The 23,545-nt window shown below is 44.8% G+C and overlaps 2 protein-coding genes across 2 annotated transcripts in view; both read right to left on the minus strand.

Annotated features, from left to right (window-relative positions):
* The window catches only part of LOC144510907 (uncharacterized), a 347,486-nt gene that overhangs the window by 274,708 nt on the left and 49,233 nt on the right, over positions 1–23,545 (minus strand). The window lies entirely within an intron of this gene.
* Positions 17,365–23,376, minus strand: LOC144510468 (uncharacterized). The gene is made up of 2 exons (XM_078239915.1): positions 21,488–23,376; positions 17,365–20,915 (listed from the first exon to the last, which is right to left on the minus strand). The coding sequence occupies exon 2, from the start codon at positions 20,558–20,560 to the stop codon at positions 19,550–19,552; it is 1,011 nt and encodes a 336-aa protein (XP_078096041.1). The 5' UTR covers positions 20,561–20,915; positions 21,488–23,376; the 3' UTR covers positions 17,365–19,549.

The raw sequence follows: 23,545 nt of genomic DNA on the forward strand, positions 1-23,545 counted from the left end.
CTTGGTCATGACCAAATACCTAAATAAATTATTCTTTAGATTCTCCCGTTATCGCTGATCAGTAAATATACTTGTCTGTAGATTTTTAGGTCATGGACAAACAGGGGTGAGCATGAGTCTGTGGATAGCCTGATTCAGCACCTTCAGGAGAATTGGGAGGGTGAATATTAGATACAGCAGAATGAGAATGGAGGGAGAGTGTGTGGGATGGAGATTCACAGCTTTTAGGGAATGAGAGAGGAAAGAATGTTCCATAGAAACTAGAATTGTCTGTTCTGAATTTCTTTCCTGTACTGACAGTGATGACTTTTGTGAACTTGTTTTACAGGATATCAGAAGGGAAGGATTTTTAGTCGGAAATCTCAAAACAAACATCAGGATCTGACAATCACTTGAATCATTGAATCATTAGGACCTGAATATCAGTCTTTGTATCTAGGAGAAATTAATCTCTGTTCTTTCTCCTTCTGAAGTATCAATGTTGACTGGAAAAGAACCAAGACAGACACATCGCGTTAGAGTGTTCCAGTGCAGTGTGTGTGGAAAGAGTTAACCAGTTACACAGCCTGAAAATACATCGCAGCATTCACAGCGGGGAGAGACTGTACCCGTGTTCTGTGTGGGGATGAGGTTTGAACTGATCATCAAACCTACAGAGTCACACCATGGAGAAACCGTGTGATGCACCATCAATCGAGCAAAGACTAGTTTGTATGCAAGAACAAATAGGTTTTTATTAGCAAAAGACTTGGAGCACACCCATGCCGATGAACTGGTCCAGAGACTGAGGCAGAGGGTGGGGAACAGTCACCTTTATACCTGGACCAGGGGGGGAGGAGTCACGAGCAGGGCCGGCAGGGACGTGTCCAGGCATGTCACACACACACACAGGCAATAAGCTAACAGTGGTTTACCACACCGTGGAAATGTGGGGACTGTGAGAAGGGATGTAGGTGCCCTTCTGCGCTGAAAATTCATCAACGCATTCACACTGGGGAGAGGCTGTACACCTGCTCCGAGTGTGAGAAAGGATTCACAGAGTCATCCAACCTGCTGAAACACCAACAAGTTAATATCGGGGGCAAGCTGTACAGCTGCTCAGTGTGGGAAGGGATTCAGTAATCGATCTAACCTGCTGAAACACCAGAGGGTTCACACTGGGGAGAAGCCTATTGTCTGCTCCACATGTGGAAAGGGATTTAGTCAGTTAAACAACCTTCAGGCACACCAGGGAGTTCAGACTGGAGAGAGACCATTTACCTGCTCCGAGTGTGGGAAGCGAGTCAGTCATTTAACCAAGCTGGTGACACACAAGTGAGTTCACACTGGGGAAAGGCAGTTCACCTGCTGTCAGTGTGGGAGGGGATTCAGTGATCCACCCAACTTACTACAACACCAACAAATTTATACTGGGAAGAGGCTGTTCACCTGCTCTGTACGTGGAAAGGGATTCACTCAATTTGCAGAGAAATCAGTGAGTTCACAAGTGATGACAGGGGTTGGATTTTGCTGTTATTGCTGCTGTTAACCATGTTCATTCTGACAGTTGGTGAAGTGGGAGGGTCGGAGGGTTTCTTTCTGCTGGACTGGCCAGTCTCACAACTTTGCTTCCAGTGGGCTGATGCTCTTTGAACCTGGGAGAGCACATTCCCACTGAAATGATCCACAAAAGCTGATGAAGGACTTTATTTTATCCTGGATAGTAAATAAGTGTTTTTCCTACCATTACAGGTAGATCTAAAATAAATAAATTTATCTCTGTTCCATTGCATCTTCAGCACAGGGCCAGACCAGTCGGCTCAATTGGTCTATGTCAATATTTATGCTCCACATGAGCCTCCACCCACCCCTTTTCATCTCCCCCATCAGATTCCTTCTATTCCTTTCTCCCTCATGTATGTATCTAGCTTCCCCTTCAATGTATTCATGCTATTCACCTCAACCACTCACTGTGGTAGTGAGTTCCACATTCTCACCACTCGCTGGGTAAAGAGGTTTCTCCTGAAATCCCTATTGGATTATTGAACCCCTTCATAATCTTAAAGACATCATCTGGTCACCCTTCAGTCTTCTCTTTTGTCAAGAAAAACAGCCCCAGCCTTTCCTGAGGGTGAAATGCTCTCAGTTCTGGGATTATTCTTGTGAATCTTTGTTGCTTCTTCTCCAGCGTCTCTATTTCCTTTTTCTAAATGGAGATCACAAATGTTGACAGTGCTCCCAGTGTAGTCTAACCTTGGTTCTAAAGAAGTTGAACATAACCTCCCTGCTTTTCAATTTTATCCCTCTGGGATGGAACCCTATTTAAGGACTCCACACGTTAGGAAAGATGTGAAGTTCTCAGAGAGGGTGCAGAGGAGATTTACGAGAATGGCTCCAGGGATGAGGGACTTCAGTGAGTTGGAGAGACTGGAGCAGCTGAAATTTCTCCTCAGACTAGGGTATCAACCAACGTGGTGGACAACGAAACGCTGACACAGGATATTTTGCATAACTCCATTTTTATTAAAGAAAAACACTCAATGAACATGAACTATTCTTTCCAAAGCCAATTACCTTCAAACACTCAATAAATACATGAACTGCCTTTTTACTCAACACTTGCTAAAATACTGATTAAACAAAGCACAAAACTCACAGCTTGAACTCAAATAATACTCATTGCAAGGTGAGGCGAGTTGATCAGGCTCCCTGGCCAATGGGCTTTTGTTCCAATATCTCTGAGTTCCAGACTCAGAGTACCTTGCTTTGTGCGTTGGTTGTTCCTGCAGGTTAACACTGGCAAAACCAAACTGTCTTCTTCTGATTGGGTTCTCACTGGCTGAGATGAGCTTTCAGTCGCACATTCACAGAACAGGCACCAATCAATCACTGTCCTGTGGTCACGAAGGCTGAGGGAGTTTCTCAGGAGCACAACACACAGGGGTCTGTGTTCACTCAATGTCTATTCAAGGCAGAGCGACAGCCACCATCCAATCAGCTCCTGTACCCGTTCTTCACTGCAGAACCCCTTCAACTTGCTGCTGCCACAATCCTCAGCCTGATACAGGGTTAGTTCTTTTAACCATCAGCTTTTGTTGCTGCCTTCATTTGCTTTATGGATACCCATCAGGTGACGCTCTCTTTAGAGCAGTCAGGAATTAAGGTAGGGAATGGGGCCATTCCACCCATTAAGTCTATGTTGGTTCCCTGTTCTATCCCTGTATCCCTATAGGTTTATTTCCCTCAATTGCCCATCGAGTTTCTTTTAGGAAACATTCCATCATCTGTTTCTCTCACCTTCATAGGAAGTGGGTTCCAGATATTTACCACTTTCTTCAAATGCAAATGAGTTTCAGAGCGACGAAGCAGACCATTCCACCCATTGTACCCATGATATCCCTTTGAACAAGCTTTTCCATTAATCCCATATTTCATTTCGAATCTGTCCGGTTCCCTTTTGAAAATTAGTTTAATTTTCTTCCTGCACCACTTTCAGGCAGTGAATTCCAAATCAAAACAACGTGTTCTGTTTTAAAACAAATCATTTCACAATATATTGTGTTTGCATTTTCACAGGAGATTTGGAAACGGAGTGAAAGATATGGTTGTTGCTCAAAATTAAGACTCAGTCTTTATTAATGATCCCCATGAGTGGACTGAGTGTGATTTTTCAGATTTGGGGACTATTTCTAAAAAGAAATTACATTTCTGCAGCTCCTCGGAAACTTGGCAGATCAGTCATGACTCTCACCAACTTTTATAGATGCACCATAGAAAGTATTCTTTCTGGTTGCATCACAGCTTGGTATGGTTCCTGCTCTGCCCAAGACCGCAGGAAACTACAAAAGGTTGTGAATGTAGCCCAATCCATCACGCAAACCAGCCTCCCATCCATTGACTCTGTCTACACTTCCCACTGCCTTGGCAAAGGAGCCAGCATAATTAAAGACCTCATGCACCCCAGACATTCTCTCTTCCACCTTCTTCCTTAGGGAAAAAGGTACAAAAGTCTGAGGTCATGTACCAACCAACTCAAGAACAGCTTCTTCCCTGCTGCTGTCAGACCTTTGAATGGACTTACCTTGCATTAAATTGATCTTTCTCTGCACCCTAGCTATGACTGTAACACTACATTCTGCACTCTTTCATTTCCTTCTCTATTAATGGTATGTTTTGTCTGTATAGCGCAAGGAACAATACTTTCACTGTATGTTAATACATGTCTCATATATATTACATGTATACATGATTTATGTAATACATACATAAATCAAAATCAAATCAAAATGCTTGCATGACCACAAGATCTTGGAAAGTGTTTTACAGCCAAGTTCTTTTGAAGTGTGGTCACTGTTTTGATGTAGGAGACTGTAGCAGTTCCTCAGAAATAAAAATTATTACTCATTTGTATTCACAGTTAAAAGTACAAGGTCAAGGAAGTCATGTTAAACTCTAACATGTGATGAGATCTTTATACAATAAAGCTAAAGCCTCTGGACACTGCTGAGCAAGCAGAAGCTGGCGAAACTAAGGAATTCTTCAATCATTTTGATAAGCTAGAGGACATTATATTCTGTCAAAGTCTGGCTCAAGAATGGGGCTGATTGTTCCTAATCTTGATCAGGTTGAACAAAGAAACCTATTGTCTTTCACAAAGTATATTATTGAACCAGTGTATCTTGTATTAACTGTTGTGGGGTTCTCTGGAAGCTCGGTATCGGCAAAAACTTCAGCCAATACAAAGACTCACAAAAGCCAGTGTCCCGGTTAAAGACGTATCTTTATTAACCAACGATCGATGGGGGAATGAGCATTGGGCAGTCCAATGCCTTACTGCAAGAGAAAGCCTTGAGCATTCCAACATCACTGAGGTTACAATACATCAGACAGGTCAATTATACCCTTCTCAAGTTTACATTTCCCACCTTCTGTTAGTTATGAACCAGTCAGTTTCAATACAAATCAATCACAATTAATACCTGTCATGTTCGTTAGCCAATTGCATTTAATCTTTGACCTCATGGGGTTTCATTGGTCTGTAAAATCCAGATGCTTCCTCCCTCTGTTGCTCAGCAACCCCTGACGCTTGGCCACAAAGGTCCAAGTTAAGATTCCCACCAACTCTAGCTATGATTGTAACATGACATTCTGCATGCTCTCATTTCCTTCTCTATGAACGGTATGCTTTGTCTGTATAGCGCGCAAGAAGCAATACTTTTCACTGTATGTTAAACATGTGACAATAATAAATGAAATCAAATCAACTCCTCTCATGTCAATGGCGAGGCCAGACAGATATACATTCCTGTGTCTGTAAAGGCCTGCCTTATCTGGACAATATGAACAATTCTATTCATAAGGGTTTCCAAGACCACCTGTCTTATCTGGACAGTGTGAACAACGCTATTCATAAGGGAGTCTGAGAAGGCCTACTTTATCTGCACGATATGAACTACCCTATTCATGAAGGGGCTGAGAAGACCTTACTGCTGGTAACTGTTATTGATAAGAACTTACACATTCTGTAGTTTCAATGTCCGAAAGATTGTGGTTCATCTCAATATGCCTCTTACCCCATCAGGCTTTACGGCAACCTGCCTTTGGCTAAATTGTACAGATTTCTTTAACATATAGCTAAAATACATTTTTAAAGATCCAAAATACATGTTTAAATCAGAAATACTTGTCCAAATTTCATACTTAGTTAAATCTCTTACTCTCCCTCAATATCAACAAAGTGAAGGAGATAGTCATCGGCACGGTAGCACAGTGGTTAGCACTGCTGCTTCACAGCTCCAGGGTCCCGGGTTCGATTCCCGGCTCGGGTCACTGTCTGTGTGGAGTTTGCACATTCTCCTCGTGTCTGCGTGGGTTTCCTCCGGGTGCTCCGGTTTCCTCCCACAGTCCAAAGATGTGCGGGTTAGGTTGATTGGCCAGGTTTAAAAAATTGCCCCTTAGAGTCCTCGGATGTGTAGGTTAGAGGGATTAGCGGGTAAAATATGTGGGGGTAAGGGCCTGGGTGGGATTGTGGTCGGTGCAGACTCGATGGGCCGAATGGCCTCCTTCTGCACTGTAGGGTTTCTATGATTTCTATGACTTCAGGAAGCGTAGTAGAAAACATGCCCCTGTCTACGTCAATGGGGATGAAGTAGAAATGGTGGAGAGCTTCAAGTTTTTAGGTGTCTAGATCACCAATAACATGTCCTGCCCCCACCCCTTGCTGACACGAGAGTGAAGAAAGCCCACCAACACTTCTACTTTCTCAGAAGACTAAGGAAATTTAGCACGTCAGCTACAACTCTCACCAACTTTTATAGATGCACCATGGAAAACATTCTCTCTGGTTATTACAGTTTGATATGGCTCCTATTCTGCCCAATACCACAAGAAACTACAAAGGACCATGAAGGAAGCCCAGTTTATCATGCAAACCAGCCTCTCATCCATTGACGCTGTCTACACTTCCTGCTGCCTCTGGAAAGCAGCAGCATAATTAACGACCCCACGCACCCTGGACATACTCTCTTCCACCTTCTTCCGTCAAGAAAATGATATAAAAGTCTGGGATCATGTACCAACCAACTCAAGAACAGCTTCTTCCCTGCTGCCATCAGACTTTCGAATGGACTTACCTCGCAATAAATTGATCTTTCTCTACACTCCAGCTATGACTGTCACACTATATTCTGCATTCTCTCCTTTCCTTCTCTATGAACGGTATGCTTTGTCTGTATAGCGCACAAGAAACAATACTTTTCACTGTAAGCTAATACATGTGATAATAATAAATCAAATCAGATGACTCAATAAGTGGTGAACCTTAATTGAATTATAGTTAAAGGATCAATAATGAGTTAGTAGTTATAGTGAAAGACTGAGTTTTATCTGCTGTAAAATGTAAAAGTTTAATTGCTGTGTATGTAAAGAATGTGCAATGAAGATAATTGTACTGACAAGACAGACAAGAGGAGCGGCACAGTAGCACAGTAGTTAGCACTTCTGCTTCACAGTGCCAGAGACCTGGGTTAGATTCCCAGCTTGGGTCACTGTCCATGTGGAGTTTGCACATTCTCCCCGTGTCTGCGTGGGTTTCCTCTGGATGCCCCGGTTTCCTCCCACATTGTGAAAGATGTGCTGGTTAGGTGCATTGACCTGAACAGTGATAATGTAAACCTTACTTGTGACTAATGAATAAACTTTACTTTACTTTCAAGCTCTGATTAGCCTCAACATTTGAAACTGTATGAATAAGGGATTGTATAGAATCAGCTAAAGGGATAGTATGAAACAGTTCTATTGTATTTGTGATTATAGAAACATAGAAACATAGAAAAACTACAGCCCACAAGTTGTGCCGAACATATCCCTACCTTTTAGGCCTACCTATAACCCTCCATCCTATTAAGCTCCATGTACTCATCCAGGAGTCTCTTAAAAGACCCTATTGAGTTTGCCTCCACCACCACTGACGGCAGCCGATTCCACTCGCCCACCACCCTCTGTGTGAAAAACTTCCCCCTAACATTTCCCGAACAGGGTAAAAAGACTCCGCAGGGCTTTGATGACCGTGGCAGAGGACATATCAGAACAGGGGATGGCAAAGGGGAATCGGGAGTATTCGTCAACCACGTTGAGATTCTGATCTGTCGAAGGAAGGGGGCCCTTAAAATCGACACTCAGTCTCTCGAAGGGACGAGTGGCCTTGACTAAATGTGCCCGGTCAGGTCGGTAAAAGTGCGGTTTGCATTCCGCACAAACCCGACAGCTTCTTGTTACTGACCTGACGTCCTCCACCGAGTAAGGCAGGTTGCGGGCTTTTATAAAGTGGTAGAGCCGAGTGACCCCAGGATGGCATAGGTCATTATGGAGGGCCTGCAAACGGTCCTCCTGTATACTGGCGCATGTTCCACGCGAGAGGGCATCCGAAAAAAATGCGACGGGCCTGCCCGCCTGGTTAAGTGTGGCGGCCAGGGCGAAATCAGATGCATTGCTCTCCACCTGAAAGGGGATGGACTCGTCAACAGCGTGCATCGTAGCTTTCGCGATGTCGGCTTTCAGTTTATCGAAGGCCAATCGGGCCTCTGGCGTTAGGGGAAAAGTCGTGGACTTAATGAGCGGACGGGCTTTGTCCGCGTAGTTGGGAACCCACTGCGCATAATAAGAGAAGAAGCCTAAGCACCTTCTCAGTGCTTTTGCACTAGCAGGTAAGGGAAGTTCAGAAAGGGGGTGCATATGGTCTGGATCAGGGCCAATGACCCCGTTTTCCACCACGTATCCTAGGATAGCTAAACGGCGCGTACGAAACACACACTTCTCCCTGTTGTAGGTCAAGTTCAGGCGAGATGCAGTGCGTAGGAAGTTCAGGAGATTCATGTCGTGGTCCTGCTGGTCATGGCCGCAGATGGTGACATTATCCAGGTACGGGAAGGTAGCCCGCAGCCCGTTCTGGTCCACCATTCGGTCCATAGCACGCTGGAAGACCGAGACCCCATTGGTGACACCAAAGGGAACCCTGAGAAAGTGATACAAGCGACCATCCGCCTCAAAAGCCGTGTATTGTCGGTCCTCTGGGCGAATGGGGAGTTGGTGGTAGGCAGACTTGAGGTCTATGGTGGAGAACACCCAGTACTGCGCAATCTGATTGACCATATCAGATATGCGCGGGAGAGGATACGCATCCAGCTGCGTATATCGACTAATGGTCTGACTGTAGTCAATGACCATCCGGGGTTTGTTCCCGCTCTTGACCACCACGACCTGCGCTCTCCACAGCCTAGTGCTGGGTTGTATGATCCTTTCTTTGAGGAGCCGCTGAACCTCAGATCTAATGAAGATCCAATCCTCAGCGCTGTAACGCCTACTTTTAGTCGCGATGGGCTTGCAGCCTGGCACAAGATTCTGGAACAAGGAGGATGTGGTGATCTTCAGCATCGAGAGGCTACAGACCAGTGAAGGGAGTGGCCCACCGTACTGTAGGATTACACTCCTCAAGTGGACCATGAAGTTTAGTCCGAGAAGTATTGGCGCACAAAGATACGGCAACACTAGGAGCTTGAAACGCTCATAAACTGTGCCTTGCACCTTCAAAGTTACCACGCAACTCCCTAGCACGGCGACAGACCGGGACCTCGATGCCATAGAGATTGTCTGTTTGGCAGGTTGAATCTGGAGTCCACACCACTTCACAGTGTCTGGGTGGATAAAGCTCTCAGTGCTCCCGCTGTCAAACAGACAATAAATCACGTGGTCATTTACCTGGATGTTCATCATAGATTTGTCAAGTCTATGAGGCTTGGCCTGGTCCAGGATGATCAACGCCACCGTTGCTTCATGAGCGCCACTGCAGGCAGTTGAAATCGATGAGGAGGACCCCTGCTGGTCGTTCGCGGTCAGTGTCGACCAACATGGCCGCTCCCATGAGTCGCACGTGGGTGAGGGCGCCAAACTCAGCGACCCCTGGTGGTCACACACCTCCGACTCCGTCGACCGCAATGGCATCGTCCTGGCCTCGCACGTGGACGAACCCCTCGATGACTTCGACGACGAAGACCCGAGCTCTGAAGAATCGCAGGCCGCACTGCCGTTCCTGGGTTTAGATCGGCACACTTTCGAATAGTGCCCTTTCTTATCGCATGCGGTGCACAACACAGCTTTAGCGGGACACCGTTGCCGAGTATGCTTCGCTCCCCCACAGAAGTAACACCGCGGGCCACCCAGGGCTGCTGCCGTCGTCTGGCCCGAGTGTGAGCACGCCATTACGCAGCATTTCGAACCCGAGGGACGAGGAGGGATTGGCGACTGCTCCTGCCACGTTGTCTCCACATGGTCCTCCGGATATAATACTAAGCTTTTGGAGGCCGTCTCGAGCATCTCCGCTAGCTCGATGGCCTGGGTAAGATCAAGGTTACCCTTCTCCAACAGCTTAAGTCGAATGTACGACGATCCGACTCCCGCCACAAACGCATCTCGGGCGAGGTCGTTCATGCTCTGCTCAGCCGACACAGCTTTGCAGTTACAGCCCCTGGCTAGCTGTAGGAGCTCGTTCGCATATTCCTCCATTGTTTTGCCAGACTGCCGTCATCGAGTGGCTAGGAGGTAACGAGCGTGTATTTCATTGGGTGGTTTGATATAGCGCTTCTTCAGAAACTCGAGGGCCTTAGTATAATCGTTGGCCGCACGGATCACGAGGTAGACAGTGTCGCTTACCCTCGCATGGAGGACCCGGAGTCTGTCATCATCTGTGGTGACCGCTGCGGAGGCTGCCAGGTAGTCTTCGAAGCACTTCAGCCAGTGGTCGAAGGTGTTAGAAGCGCCCACCGCACGTGGATCTAGTGTAAGGCGTTCTGGCTTCAGGATCTGCTCCATACTCTCTTTTTTTTTTTCTCTTTGACGAGAGTTTAACAACAGTAAATAAAATTGATGCGCTTCTCAAACACGAGGCCAGGAGCTCGGTAAATGAAAGGCTTTTATTTACTGTAATGAAGCAGCCAGTACTTATATACACTATCCCAGACTGAAGGGGTCCCGGCCAGAGCAGGGACTCTTATACCTCTCCCAGGAGGCGGAGCCCGACTGGGATGTGCCACAACACTACAGTACAAAGGAGTAACAACCCCACCCTAACCCCAACAGCAACAAGTAGCACAACCCAACAGTAACATATGTACATCCTTGTAGTACTGGCCAGACCCTGGCTCAGTACTATCCAGTGGGAACCAACGATGGTTCACCACACAGGTTAGGGCTTTATTCCTTGGAATGTAGAAGAATGAGGGGTGACCTTATTGAGGTGTGTAAAATCATGACAGGCTTGGATCGGATGAATGCACACAGTCCTTTTCCCAGGGAAGAGGAATTGAAACTAGAGAGCGTAGGTTTAAGGTGAGAGGGGAAAGATTTAAAAGGAACCTGAGGGGCAACATCTTCACAGAGGGTGGTGCGTACATGACATGAGCTGCCAGAGAAAGTGGTTGAGGCAGGTTCACAAGTAACATTTTAAAAGCATTTGGATAAGTACATGGATGGGAAAGGATTAGAGGGATCTGCACCAAATGTGGGCAATTGGGACTAGCTGGGAGGGCACCATGGTCGGCATGGACTGGTTGGGCCGAAGGGCCTGTTTCCATGCTGTATTGCTCTATGACCAGTGCTCCATTTGTTAATTTTTTTCTCAAATACTTACTCTTACAATTGGTGTTTATATGAGTTAGTTTTCTCTCATACTCTATTTTTTCCTCCCTTAGTCTTTTCATCATTCTTGGCCATTTTTTATCTTCTGACCAATTGTTGGACCTGCCAGCTATCATTGCACAATTTTATGTGTTAGAGTGGGCCAAGGCTGAGGCAGCTGTGTTATATATATATATTTGTAGAGAGAGAATAGACCAACATTTCGCCTCTGGATGACCCCTTGTCATAGCTCTGATGAAGGATCAGCTAGACTTAAAACGTTGGCTCTATTCTCTCTCCACAGATGCTGTCAGACCTGCTGAGATTTTCCAACATTTTCTGTTTTTGTTTCAGATTCCAGCATCCGCAGTATTTTACTTCTATGATAAAATGATTAGGTTTGATTGGAATCCCCACGACCCTCCCGCAAAACAGAGGGAGTGGTGGCAAAAGGAGAAAAAGGATAAGGATGATAAAGTCTGGGTTCTGATTCTCCGAGCCCATGTAGAATTAATAAAACAAGTGAACCAGTTTATAAAGAACAGAAGTTACCCATCCCAAAATGAATAGATGAAGTTTAAAATCAAGTTTGTTTTGTTGTTAGAGAAGTTTTTAAAAATTATGTAAAGTGATGTAATTGTGTGCCAAGTTTTCTCTGCTCACTCTCCACCCCTTTAGGTTCTGTGGAAAAGTTAACCCTTTCAGCAGACAGTTGATTTGTTTTTAAATTACCCGGAAACTCAGGCGTCTATTTTAGTTTATAATTGAGGATTTATGGGAACCAGTTAAATTTGGAAATTTTAATCATAGCCTGGAGGAATTTGGAATAACTGAGAATTCTATTGTGTTGTCACCTCAACCCCAGATAAAAAATTTTGCAGGCGGTAACGTGTTTGGGATTTTCAATCAATCCGGACTAGATGTTGCCTATAAAATCAGACCTTGGAAGTTGGCTTTAAAAAGGGTAAGTTATAATGAAGGAGAATGGAGACTCTTGTATCTTATTTTAATCAAGGAGTTGTGAGCTTGTGGTGTTCTGTCGCTTTAAGAAGCTATAGCTGCGAGAGAGAATGTGAGGATTCAATGTTTGAAATTTACGAGCTGTGAGAACCTGTGTGCTTCATTTGTTTTATGTGGATGTTTATAGATGTGTTTTATTATTATTATTTTGGGCTACATTTGTTAAGGTTTATCTTTCTGGGGAATTAACCTTATCTTGAGTCTTTAATTAAAGGCATTTCTGGAAGTTTAAAAACAGAATCACAAGGACGTTTAAGAAATTCATTTTGGTTATTGTTTTTGTAAAGCACATGCTAAGTTTCTCTGCTTGTGTATGGATGATATTGTGGGTTGAATGCTTCAAGCTTTGAGGTTTTCTGTCTGTGATTTAAATCAAACAGATTTTTTTTTAAAGTGTAATTAACAATGTTTTTTTTCAAAAGTTATGAACCTGGAGCCATATTTACTGGCCAGAGACATGATTCCAGGATATTTTACTCAACATGTGGGAATTTTAATCCGCTTATAAATCACACGTGAGAATGAGAGGTATAATTGTAATGGTTATTTAAAATTTGGGACATGTGAAATGATCATGACCATGTTAGAGAAATTCATAATAGGTTAAAGAAATTTCAACTAATTGGGGATGTGAGTGAGATGAGAATTACAACCCTTGACATCAAGGCTGCATTCGACCGAGTGTGGCATCAAGGAGGCCTAGCAAAACTGCAATCAGTGGGTATCAGGGGGCAAACTCTCCGCTGGTTGGAGTCATACCTGGTACATAGGAAGATAGTTCAGCTCCAGCTCCACGACATCTCTGCAGGCGTCCCTCATCATCCACGACATCTCTGCAGGAGTCCAAGGCCCAACAATCTTCAGCTGCTTCATCAATGACCTTCCCTCCACCATAAGGTCTAAGTGGGGATGTTCGCCAATGATTGCACAATGTTCAGCATCATTCACTACTCCTCAGATACTGAAGCGGTCCATGTTCAAATGCAACAAGATCTGGACAATACCCAGGCTTGGGCTGACAAGTGGCAAATAACATTCGCACCACACAAATGCCAGGCAATGACCATCACCAATAAGAGACACTCTAACCACCGTCCCTTAACATTCAATGGTGTAACCATCACTGAATCCCCCACTGTCAACATCCTTGGGGTTAACATTGACCAGATATTGAACTGGACTCACCACATAAACACAGTGGCTACAAGAGCAGGTCAGAGGCTTGGAATACTGCGGTGAGTAACTCACTCCTGACTCCCCAGAGCCTATCCACCGTCTACAAGGCACAAGTCAGGAGTGTGATGGAATACTCCCCACTTGCCTGGATGGGTGCAGCTCCAACAACACAAGAAGCTTGACACCATCCAGGACAAAGCAGCCCGCTTGATTGGCACCACATCTACAAACATTCAATCCCTCCACCACTGACGCTCAGTAGCAGCAGTGTGTACTATCTACGATGCACTGCAGCAACTCACCAAAGATCCTTAGACAGCACCTTCCAAACCCACGACCACTTCCATCTAGAAGGACAAGGGCAGCAGATAAATGGAAACATCACCACCTGCAAGTTCCCCTCCAAGCCACTCACCATACTGACTTGGAAATATACCGCCGTTCCTTCGCAGTCGCTGGGTCAAAATCCTGGAATTCCCTCCCTAATGGCATTGTGGGTCAACCCACAGAACGTGGACTGCAGCGATTCAAGAAGGCTTCTCACCACCACCTTCTCAAGGGCAACTAGGGATGGGCAATAAATGCTGGCCAGCCAGCAACACCAATGTCCCACGAATGAATAAAAAAAAATAAAACACCAATAAAAAAATATGAGAACTGAGTAGGTGAATTTAGATTAAGAATTACAGACTGCCATATATTGTTTGCAGAGGTACTGTCTGCATAGAAACACATAACCACAGTTAGGGGATTTAAATTTAAAATGTATTAAAAGATTTAAACATGTATTTTGGATTTTGAAAATGTATTTCAGATGTATTTTGTAATTCTGTAAACTTTGGCCAAAAGCAGGCAGCCTTGAGGCATAACGGAAAGATAGCTGAGCGAGAAGAACCACACTCTTTAAGAACAATAGAGCCATTGAGTCTAGTTTTTTTATTAGCAGTTTGCAGAAAGTATAAGCTTCCCAGGCTTTACAAATAAATAGATTTAATTTTTCTGATAAAGGAAGCTCACCACATCAGTGAAAATTGGACTTTTGAATCCTTCTATTTGCATCATTGCAAGACAGTAGGAATGTTACCTCCAAACTTCATGGGATCTTAGTAGAGGTTGCGAGGCAATAAGGGGAAGGAGCTTCCCGATTTTACAGACCAATGATTTAAATGATGTCAGAGGACAAGATGCAGTTGGCTCAAGTATATGACATTTGTTAACAATGATTTGTACTGATGATGACTGGTTCGTATCCAGTCAGAATGGACCAGTAGGTAGGAGAAGTGAATTTGAAAAATGTATAATTATTATTGACAAATGTATTGTGTTCACAAAGAGGACAGTGGGATTCTCCGAGTCTGATTTCTCCCAGCGCGTTGGTCAAATAAAAATGTCTTTCCCCAGGATACTGCTTCGAGAGTCTTTGTATTTAGCTGAAGTTTTTGGTGATACTAACCCAAAAAAAAACCGCTTCAACAGATCAATCCTGTGTTGGATTGATCTTGGATTAAACTTCCTGTCAGGTCCAAAGATTTGTTTCTGACACAATTAACACAATGAAAAGTAAAATTCTGGGATTGGATACTGAAATAAATAGTTTAAAAGGAAAGATTATTGAAGAGAAATGATTCCCAGACTTAGATTAAAACAAAGGAAGGGTGCTGACGTCCATCTGAGAACTTGTAATCCACCCCTTTTCAAACTAAGGGAGTCTATGTACAAAGCCCAAGGATGGTAGATAAGGGAGTCTGGAAAACATCATGGTGGGGTACCTATCTGTCCATGAGATGATCACAGAGTCCCATCATGTCCAGGTACTAATTTCATTGGACCTATATATAATGTAAGTAATCTATAACCATTCTGATTGGATTGTGTCCAGCCGGGATGGGCTGAGTAACTGTATAAGAATTGATGATTTTCTTTGTTGGGTGGAGTTGCACATGGTCAGCCCCTGTGGCTTCTCCCCACTGGCGTAACTCAATAAACTGTTGGTTTATTGAGTTACACCAGGCTTGAGTGTTGAAAGATCCTCCTGAGTTCATTCCCCCCAGCACACTGGGTACATTATCACTTTATCCTTGGGAGTGGCCTGGTAGGCCATGGTCCAGACTACATGTGGACTTTGGGGGACCTTTCATGAATCACATGTGTTTGGTTGGAAGAACTCTGTTTATAAGTGAGGTGTTTCAGGAATTCATGTAAAAGAATGGTCTACGCCATGTGCGTACTGAGCCGTTTCATCTGGCTACAAATGGTCTAGCAGAAAGCTGTTCAAACTCTGAAGGAGGGATTGAGGAGAATGGCAGGTGATACTTTAAGAACAAAGCTCTCAAGATTTTTGTTCCAGTATCGCATCACGCCACAATCCACAACCAGACTCTCTCTTGTGGAATTTTTAGGTAGAAGGCTGAAGTCTCATCTGGATCGGCTTCACCCAGATCTCAGAGCAAAAGTGAGCAGGAGACGAGAGAAGCAGAAGGAGGGACAAAACTACCACGCCAAAGAGAGGCAGTCCAAACCGGATGATCAGGATTACATCAGAAACTTTGGGAGCAACCAAAGGTGGTTACCGGGAATAATTTTAAACCAAAGTAGTCCAGTATCTTGGGACGTGAGACTGCAAATTGGCAGAGTTGTTCACAGACACCAAGACCATATTCGCTTGCGGTATGACCCCAAGTCAGGAAAAGTTTCAGAGTCAGTAACCATTACTGAGAACATGGCAGAGGGTCATGCTGCTGTGGACGTTCACCAGGAAGTGGTTCCTGTGTTTCCAGGTTTGCCAGTTGACTCTGCTGTGGGACTGGAAGAGGAACGTTCACTACCTTGCTCTCATGCTCACATTTCTGTCATCAGCCTGCTGGAATGTTCCAGAGAAGTCCAACACAAACTGGACAAACAGCCCTTCATCTTTCGATGAGGCACTTTACAACCTTCTGGACTCAACATTGAGTTCAACAACTTCACACCCTGAACTCTGTCCTCCATTTTGATTTGTTTTTGTTGCTGAGTGGCAGTCTGCATCTTGTTTTCATGTTTTTTTGCTTCCAGACAGAGCTGTCCTTTATTCTGCCATTAACACTTACTCTGGATCAATGCTTTGTTTCTTTACTACAACCATTACCTCTCCCTTTGCCTTTTGTTCCAGGACATTTTTGACATTTAATCTCACCCGCCCTCTAACCAATCCAACTTTCCCTTTTGTTCTACCCGACCCTCCCCCCTTTCTAACCAGCATCAAACCCATCACATTTCTCCCTCTCTTTAGTTCTGAAGTAGAGTTACATTGGACACGAAACATTAACTCTGTTTCTCTCTCCACAGATGCTGCCAGACTTGTTGCATTTTTCCAGTTCTTTCTGTATTTATTTTAGATCCATCTGAAGTATGGGAAAAACACTATTTAGTGATCAGGACAAATTAAATGTGCTTGTTCAGTTTTTGTGGATTGTTTGCAAGAAAAAACATGGAGGTTCATAGAATCCTGTGGAATTCTAACAGAACTAGACAGAGAAGGATGTTCCTGAGGTGGAGGTGTCCAGAACCAGGGCTCACAGTCTATAGATACGGGGTGAACCATTTAGGACTGAGATGAGAAGGAATTTTGTGCACAGCGAGTGGTGAGGCTGTGCCATCCTCTACCACAGGAAGCAATTGAGGACAAAACATTGTGTGGTTTCAAGAAGGAGTTAGATATATCTCCTGGGAGAAAAGAGGTCAGAGGATAGGCAGGGAAAGTGGGAACAGGTTATTGAGTTGGATGATCAGCTACGTTGATAATGAATGATGGAACATGCTCAAAGTGCTGAATGGCCTCCTCCTGCACCTGTTTTGTGTCCATTTTAATGGAAATGTGCAATCCTGTGGGATTCCAATTGATATATCTGGACAGGAAAATCCCAGAACAAAACCCTGGATCTAAAGACCAAAACTTTTACTATTTTTAATCAAATGTGGAGGAAGAGTCACAGGATCACTAATTAGTTTTAACAAGAAAAAAAAAACTTAAGCATGAAGAATGGATTCTAATAAAATACTCCTTTACTCCTCCTTTAGTATAACATTGACACACAGGTTTTAGGATTAACACGGATGACAAAGTACATTTGAAGCTACAATGGTCTCATTAACACACAAAGTTAGTGTCTGCGGATTTCTCCTCAGAATCCCCCCAAATGTTTGTCATCTGAAGTTTTGAAACTCCACTCCCAAAATACACTTTACAGTCTTTTGCAGCAATACATTCACTTAGCAATTCACATTCCAAATTTAGTCTATGTTTTCCAAAGGACCCTTTTGACCAGAACTCCCGCTCTGCTTTTAGCAAGAAATCTGTGCCAAGATTTCAGATCACCCTGACAGGTTGTCACTGCCCTGACTGGCTCTCTCTGTCACAAAAATCCTGATATCCTCTCCATATTTTACAATTTGTTCACAGAATGTATTAAGACATTGTAATCTTTAGTATTACTTTTAGAAAATGTTTGTCCAGCATTCTCACCTATTCTCACTCAACCAAACAACCTGGTGGCAGAATTATTAGCACTGATGCCTGAGCACCAGGAACCAAGGTTCAGTTCCCACTTCGAATGACTGTGTGGAGTTTGCATGTTCTCCCCGTCTGCGTGGGTTTCCTCTGGGTGCTCCAGTTTCTTCCCCCAGTCTAAACATGTTCGGGTTAGGTGGATTGGCCATGGAAATGCTGGGGATAGAGTGGAGGGGAGGTCCTCTCTTTCGGAGAGTTGGTGTAGACTTGATGGGCACCTTTCAGCCCTATGGTTGTATTCCTTATCAGCTTTGTCTGGTGTCCCTGTTCTATTTCCAGGTTTTCAGTCCCAAGTTCCTCTTGAGTTTGCTTGCTGCATATTACTCCATTGTACAGCTTTTCTGATAGCAAAGCTGAGAGTTTTTTCTCTCTCTCTAGCTTCTCCAAGCATAGATGATCTGACTCGAACTGCCTGCAACTGCTGCAAGCTTTTGGCTAAAAACTAAAGAACGTAGAAAGCTGTTTGCTACCTTCCAAGGCCTTTCTAGTTGCAACTATATTTTGATTTGATTTATTATTGTCATATGTATTAATATACAGTGAAAAGTGTTGATTCTTGCACGCTATACAAAGCATACTGTTCATAGAGAAGGAAACGAGGGAGTGCAGAATGTAGTGTTACAGTCATAGCTAGGGTATAGAGAAAGATCAACTTAATGCAAGGTAAGTCCATTCAAAAGTCTGACAGCAGCAGAGAAGAGTTGTTTGGTCCGTGACCTCTGACTTTTCTATCCTTTTTCCCGAAGGAAGGAGGTAGAAGAGAGAATGTCCGGGGTGTGTGGGGTCCTTAATTATGCTGGCTGCTTTGCCGAGGCAGCGGGAACACAGCAAGCTCTAAACACAATAGTATCTCAGCTTGGATTGAAACTAAACCCCAAACAGACATGTGAAATCTAACTACAGTTCCCTTCCAGCTACAGAAACATGAAATTAAACCCACCTAAAACTAGACGTTATTTCTAATGTTTACCCATAAAAATGTAAATCCTTTAAAACTACTTTTGGTTTCTGTTATGGGGCTTTTTGGTGTTCAACATCTTAATATATTACAACTTTGTTTCCCTTGAAGTAGCCATATCAAGTCATGGAGTTTTCATAACATCTGTTAAATCAAGCTATGTAGCTAGGAGCCTGGAGGGTCAGCTATGGCCAGCCAGAGTACAGAATTCAGGATTACACGCAGATATAGTTTCCAACTTGATTACAAGTAATTAACATAGACCAAATCAAGGGATAGGAGTTATTCTATCCACTCACAACTATTGGTTAAGGTTACATCATGCATAAGCTACAAATGTTAAACACCAATCCCTACCATCGTGCGCTTGCTTAATTATAATACCGAATCAGCATGAAGCCTTAATCATGTTAGCTGACCTAATTCATTATTGCTGCAAGTTATCCTTAACATCTCAGCTTGTGTCTGGGTTTGTGATATCAATCACTTCTCCCATATTCAGATCTTTATCTGGGTCAACATTAATAAAGACCTTTGGTTTCTCTTATAACTGCTTAAGTGATTTTTCTAAACTGTGATTTTTAACCCTTTCAGTTTCCTAACACTCCCAGGCTAAAGGAGTATTCGTACAATACCAAAATGAACACAGTCCAGTCCTGGATGTGATTAACAGCAAAAATGTCAGGAGATTCTAACCCCTGTCATTTGTGAACTCGCTGGTGTCTCCGCAGGTGGAATGACCGAGTGAATCCCTTCCCACACTGAGAGCAGATGAACGGCCTCTCCCCCGTGTGAACCCGCTGGTGTGTCTGCAGGTGGGAAGGCCGGGTGAATCCCTTCCCGCACACGGAGCAGGTGCATGTCCACTCCCCGGTGTGAACTCGCTGGTGTACCCGCAGTGTGGATGACATTCTAAATCTTTTTGAGCAGTGAGAGCAGCTGAATGGTCTCTCCTCGGTGTGAGTGCGCTGGTGGGACATGAGTTCCTGAGAGCTTTTGAATCCACTCCCACAGTCAGAGCATTTATAGGGTCTCTCATTGGTGTGAGTGAAATTGTGTCTCTGCAAACAGGATAACTGAGTGAATCCCTTCCCACACACACAGCAGGTGAATGGCCTTTCCCCAGTGTGAACTCTCTGGTGTCTCCGCAGTGTGGATGACCGTATAAACTTCTTTGGGCAGTGAGAGCAGCTAAACGGTCTGTCCTCAGTGTGAATACGTTGGTGGTCCATCAGATCCCTAGAGCTTTTGAAAGAACTCCCACAGTCAGAGCAATTAAAGGGCCTGTCCTGGGTGTGAGTGACTTTGTGTCTCTGCAGGCTGGATAACTGAGTGAATCGCTTCCCACAGAGAGAGCAGGTGAACGGCCTCTCCCCAGTATGAATTTGCTGGTGCGTGAGCAGTTGGGATGAATTACTGAATCCTTTCCCACACGTGGAGCAGGTGAATGGTCCATCCCTCGTGTGAACTTGCTGGTGTCTTCGCAGATTGGATAACTGAGTGAATCCCTTCCCACACTCAGTGCAGATGAATGGTCTCTCCCTGGTGTGAACACGCTGGTGTGTCTGTAGGGTGGATGACTCACCGAATCCCTTCCCACATACCAAGCAGGTGAACGGTCTCTCTCCAGTGTGACTGCGTCGATGAGTTTCCAACACAGACGGTGACCTGAATCTCTTCCCACAGTCCCCACATTTCCACGGTTTCTCCATGGTTCAGGTACCCTTGTGACCCTCCAGGTTGGACATGCAGTTGAAGCCCGTCCACACACACAAAACGTGTACGGTCTCTCCCTGCTGTGAATGGTGTGACTTTTTTCAGACTGTGTAACACAGTAAAGCTCTTTCTAAATTCAGTGGAATATTTTCACTCGTGTGAAAGTCTGTCTCAATGCTTTTACAGTCACACTGATGTTTAAATTTTTCTGAACCAGACAGAGCAGAGAAACATTTCTCCTTCTAGATTCAAAGGTCAATGATATTCAGGAAGCGATGAATCAAGACACTCTGCTAAATCTTGATGTGAAGTGTGGTTTGAGATTTCGTTCCACAACTTTTTTGTAATATTCTGTAAAAGGAATTTTTAAAAAAAATCAATGTTAGTGCAGGATAGAAATTCAAAACAGACAATTCTAGTTTCTATTGAACATTCTTTACTCTCTCATTCCCCAAAAGCTGGAAATCTCCATCCCACACACTCTCCACTCTCACTCTGCTGTATCTACTATTCACCCTCCCAATTCGCCTGAAGGTGCTGATTGACAGATCCATGCTCAATACTTCCTGTCCTTGACACAGAGAGCTGAAAATCTCCATACAGGCTGCCAAATAGATATATGTCTATATAACTGGAGTACAAATGTGTGGAATATACAGACTGGATTCAGTTCCTTTCCCTTCAGTTGCTGCAAGTCCCCAATTTCCCCCAGAATGAGATGTTGCTCAGAGGAGGAAGTTTTACTCTGAAGTGCATTGGCCAACATCCGCATCGTGATGTCACAAAGGAGCCCGGCCTGAATCAACCAATAAGAATCACTTTGCTCCGCGGTGACGTCTCCGGGCTTCAGTGCGCAGGCCCGGTGCGTGGACACAGGGAATCTGCCCCCACCCGTTGTTCCCCCCCCCCCCTCTCCCCCGCACCTCCTCGAGCCAAGGTTTCCAGGCAACCGGACGACGGTCCGGTAAGAGCGAGAAGCCGCTCGGTGATCTCCCCCTCTCCTTGCGCATGTCCAAAGGAGAGGGAAGCTGCGCATGTGCGGGGGAGAGCCCAACCCTTGAGAGGTGTTGACCAATGGGAAGAGTTGGAGGACCGGAAGGACTCTGGTCCTCCAGCCAGTCAGAGCGCGGGCTTTGTGTGAATGAGTTTCCGACAGACTCAAACTTCCTCCTGTCGCTGACATCGAAACCAAGTGTTGGGAAGGTCGGTTTAACACAAGGTATTCGCACTTGTCTGAGGTGTAAATGCTTACCCCGACCCCCCATTAAATTGTCTCTTTCCGGCCACTGGTCACAACCTGCACTGCAGTGACTTTGTTGTAACTTTAAGACAACCCCCGACATCTGGGAGTTATCCGCGCCTTGCGGTGAGCTTTTGGAAATGTGGCCGCTGGGAGGAGCGCCTTGGTCGGCGTGAAGTTTCTGTTTCAAGTGCTTGGGTTCGTGACTTGTGTAAGAACTTTTTGTCTCGGCTGGGGCTTGTTGAATGCTGCTCTCGCTGGGATTCCTGTGCCTTGAAAGGCGTGGCCCAGGTAGATGCAATCTCGGAAGACCCAAGCCAGGGAGGAGCCATTTGGGAACTATGGTTTCGGAAGGTTCAGCCGCGGAAGGTGTGACCCCAGACGGTGCAGCCCCAGTGGGTGTGATTTTGGAAGATCTGGCCCGGAGTGGTGGACTCTGGAGGACTGTAGTTGAGCTTTGTCGACTTTGGACGGTGTAATGTTGATGGGCGAAGCTCTGGAAGGCGATGCCTCCGAAATGTTTCACAATTGTATGGTTGTGAATGGATTGTTTGTTATTGTAATATGTGGTTTTCCTGTTATGATAGTTGGGGCTTTGTTCCTCCCCCCTCCCCCGTCTATTTCCTTGCGTTATTTGTGGCCTGGGGGGCATCCCCCTCTGGATAGAGTAACCCCCGGGGGGTGTGACATCCGGTTATGCTTCAGTGTTTATTTTTTGTTGTGTACAGTTGTGGTGTTGTGTTAATGTTTGTAGATTATGATTTGTAAAGGGAGGTGTATTTTGAGGGCGATGCCCTGGAAAACTGTAATCGATGATGAACCCTTCCTAACTGAAAGGTAGTAATTGATAAATGGATGGCGTTAGCCGGCGGTAATGTATTTTTCATATTTGTTCTTTGCATGTTTGTAATTGTTTTGTAATATCATATTTGTACAAACGAACAGAAATTATTTGCATTATTTGTGGCCTGGGGGGCATCCCCCCCCTGGATAGAGTCACCCCCGGGGGGTGTGACATCCAGTTGGGGAAAGTTCTGGGTGGTGAAGCCCTGGACATAGGAACACCGGAGGGATTTTATTCTCCGGGAGAAAAATTGGGAAGGCGACCCGAACTGAGTATCCCGGAGAGCCTCTCCCACCGCCCCGGCTGAAACTCCGGAAGGCAGTCCGGATTGAGTAGGTTCGGGGTGGTTTCCCTTTCCCCTCCCTCCGGCCGAACATCCGTCAGGTGGAATCCCCGGACCTGAGTACCTCTGGAGGGTTGCATCCCCCGGCAGGGGAAAAACCCGGGAGGCGGTGCCCTGGAGGGCGGCGGATTTGCTGCAATGTTTATTCTTGTTGTGTTGTACTAATGTTTGTCACTTTGTAGGTTATGATTTGTAAATGGAGGTGTATTTAGAGGGCAATGCCCTGGAAAACTATGACCGTTACTACCTTCTATTTAGGAAGGGTTCATTAATTGATAAATGGATGGCATTAGCCATTGGTAATGTAGTTTTCACATTTGTTCTTTGTGTATTTGTAATTGTTTTGTGTTAACGTATTTGTGATAAACGAAAAGAAACCGACATCTGTGAGTAAAAAACTTTCTTTTCTCCCCCTTTCCATTTCTTTTCTCATTCTGGGGGAAATTGGGGACTTGCAGCAACTGAAGGGAAAGAAAGTGAATCCAGGGAGGGGCAGACTCTGGAAAGGGTGGCCCAAGTCTCTCTCCCTCTTAAAGACATCCTTTGCTCCCTCA

Source organism: Mustelus asterias, chromosome 23, assembly GCF_964213995.1.
Source record: "Mustelus asterias chromosome 23, sMusAst1.hap1.1, whole genome shotgun sequence".
Taxonomy (NCBI): Eukaryota; Metazoa; Chordata; class Chondrichthyes; order Carcharhiniformes; family Triakidae; genus Mustelus; species Mustelus asterias.

Coding starts and splice junctions, on each gene's coding strand:
- LOC144510468 (XM_078239915.1), bottom strand. CDS start 20,560: ATGGAGAAACCGTGGAAATGTGGGGACTGTGGGAAGAGATTCAGGTCA.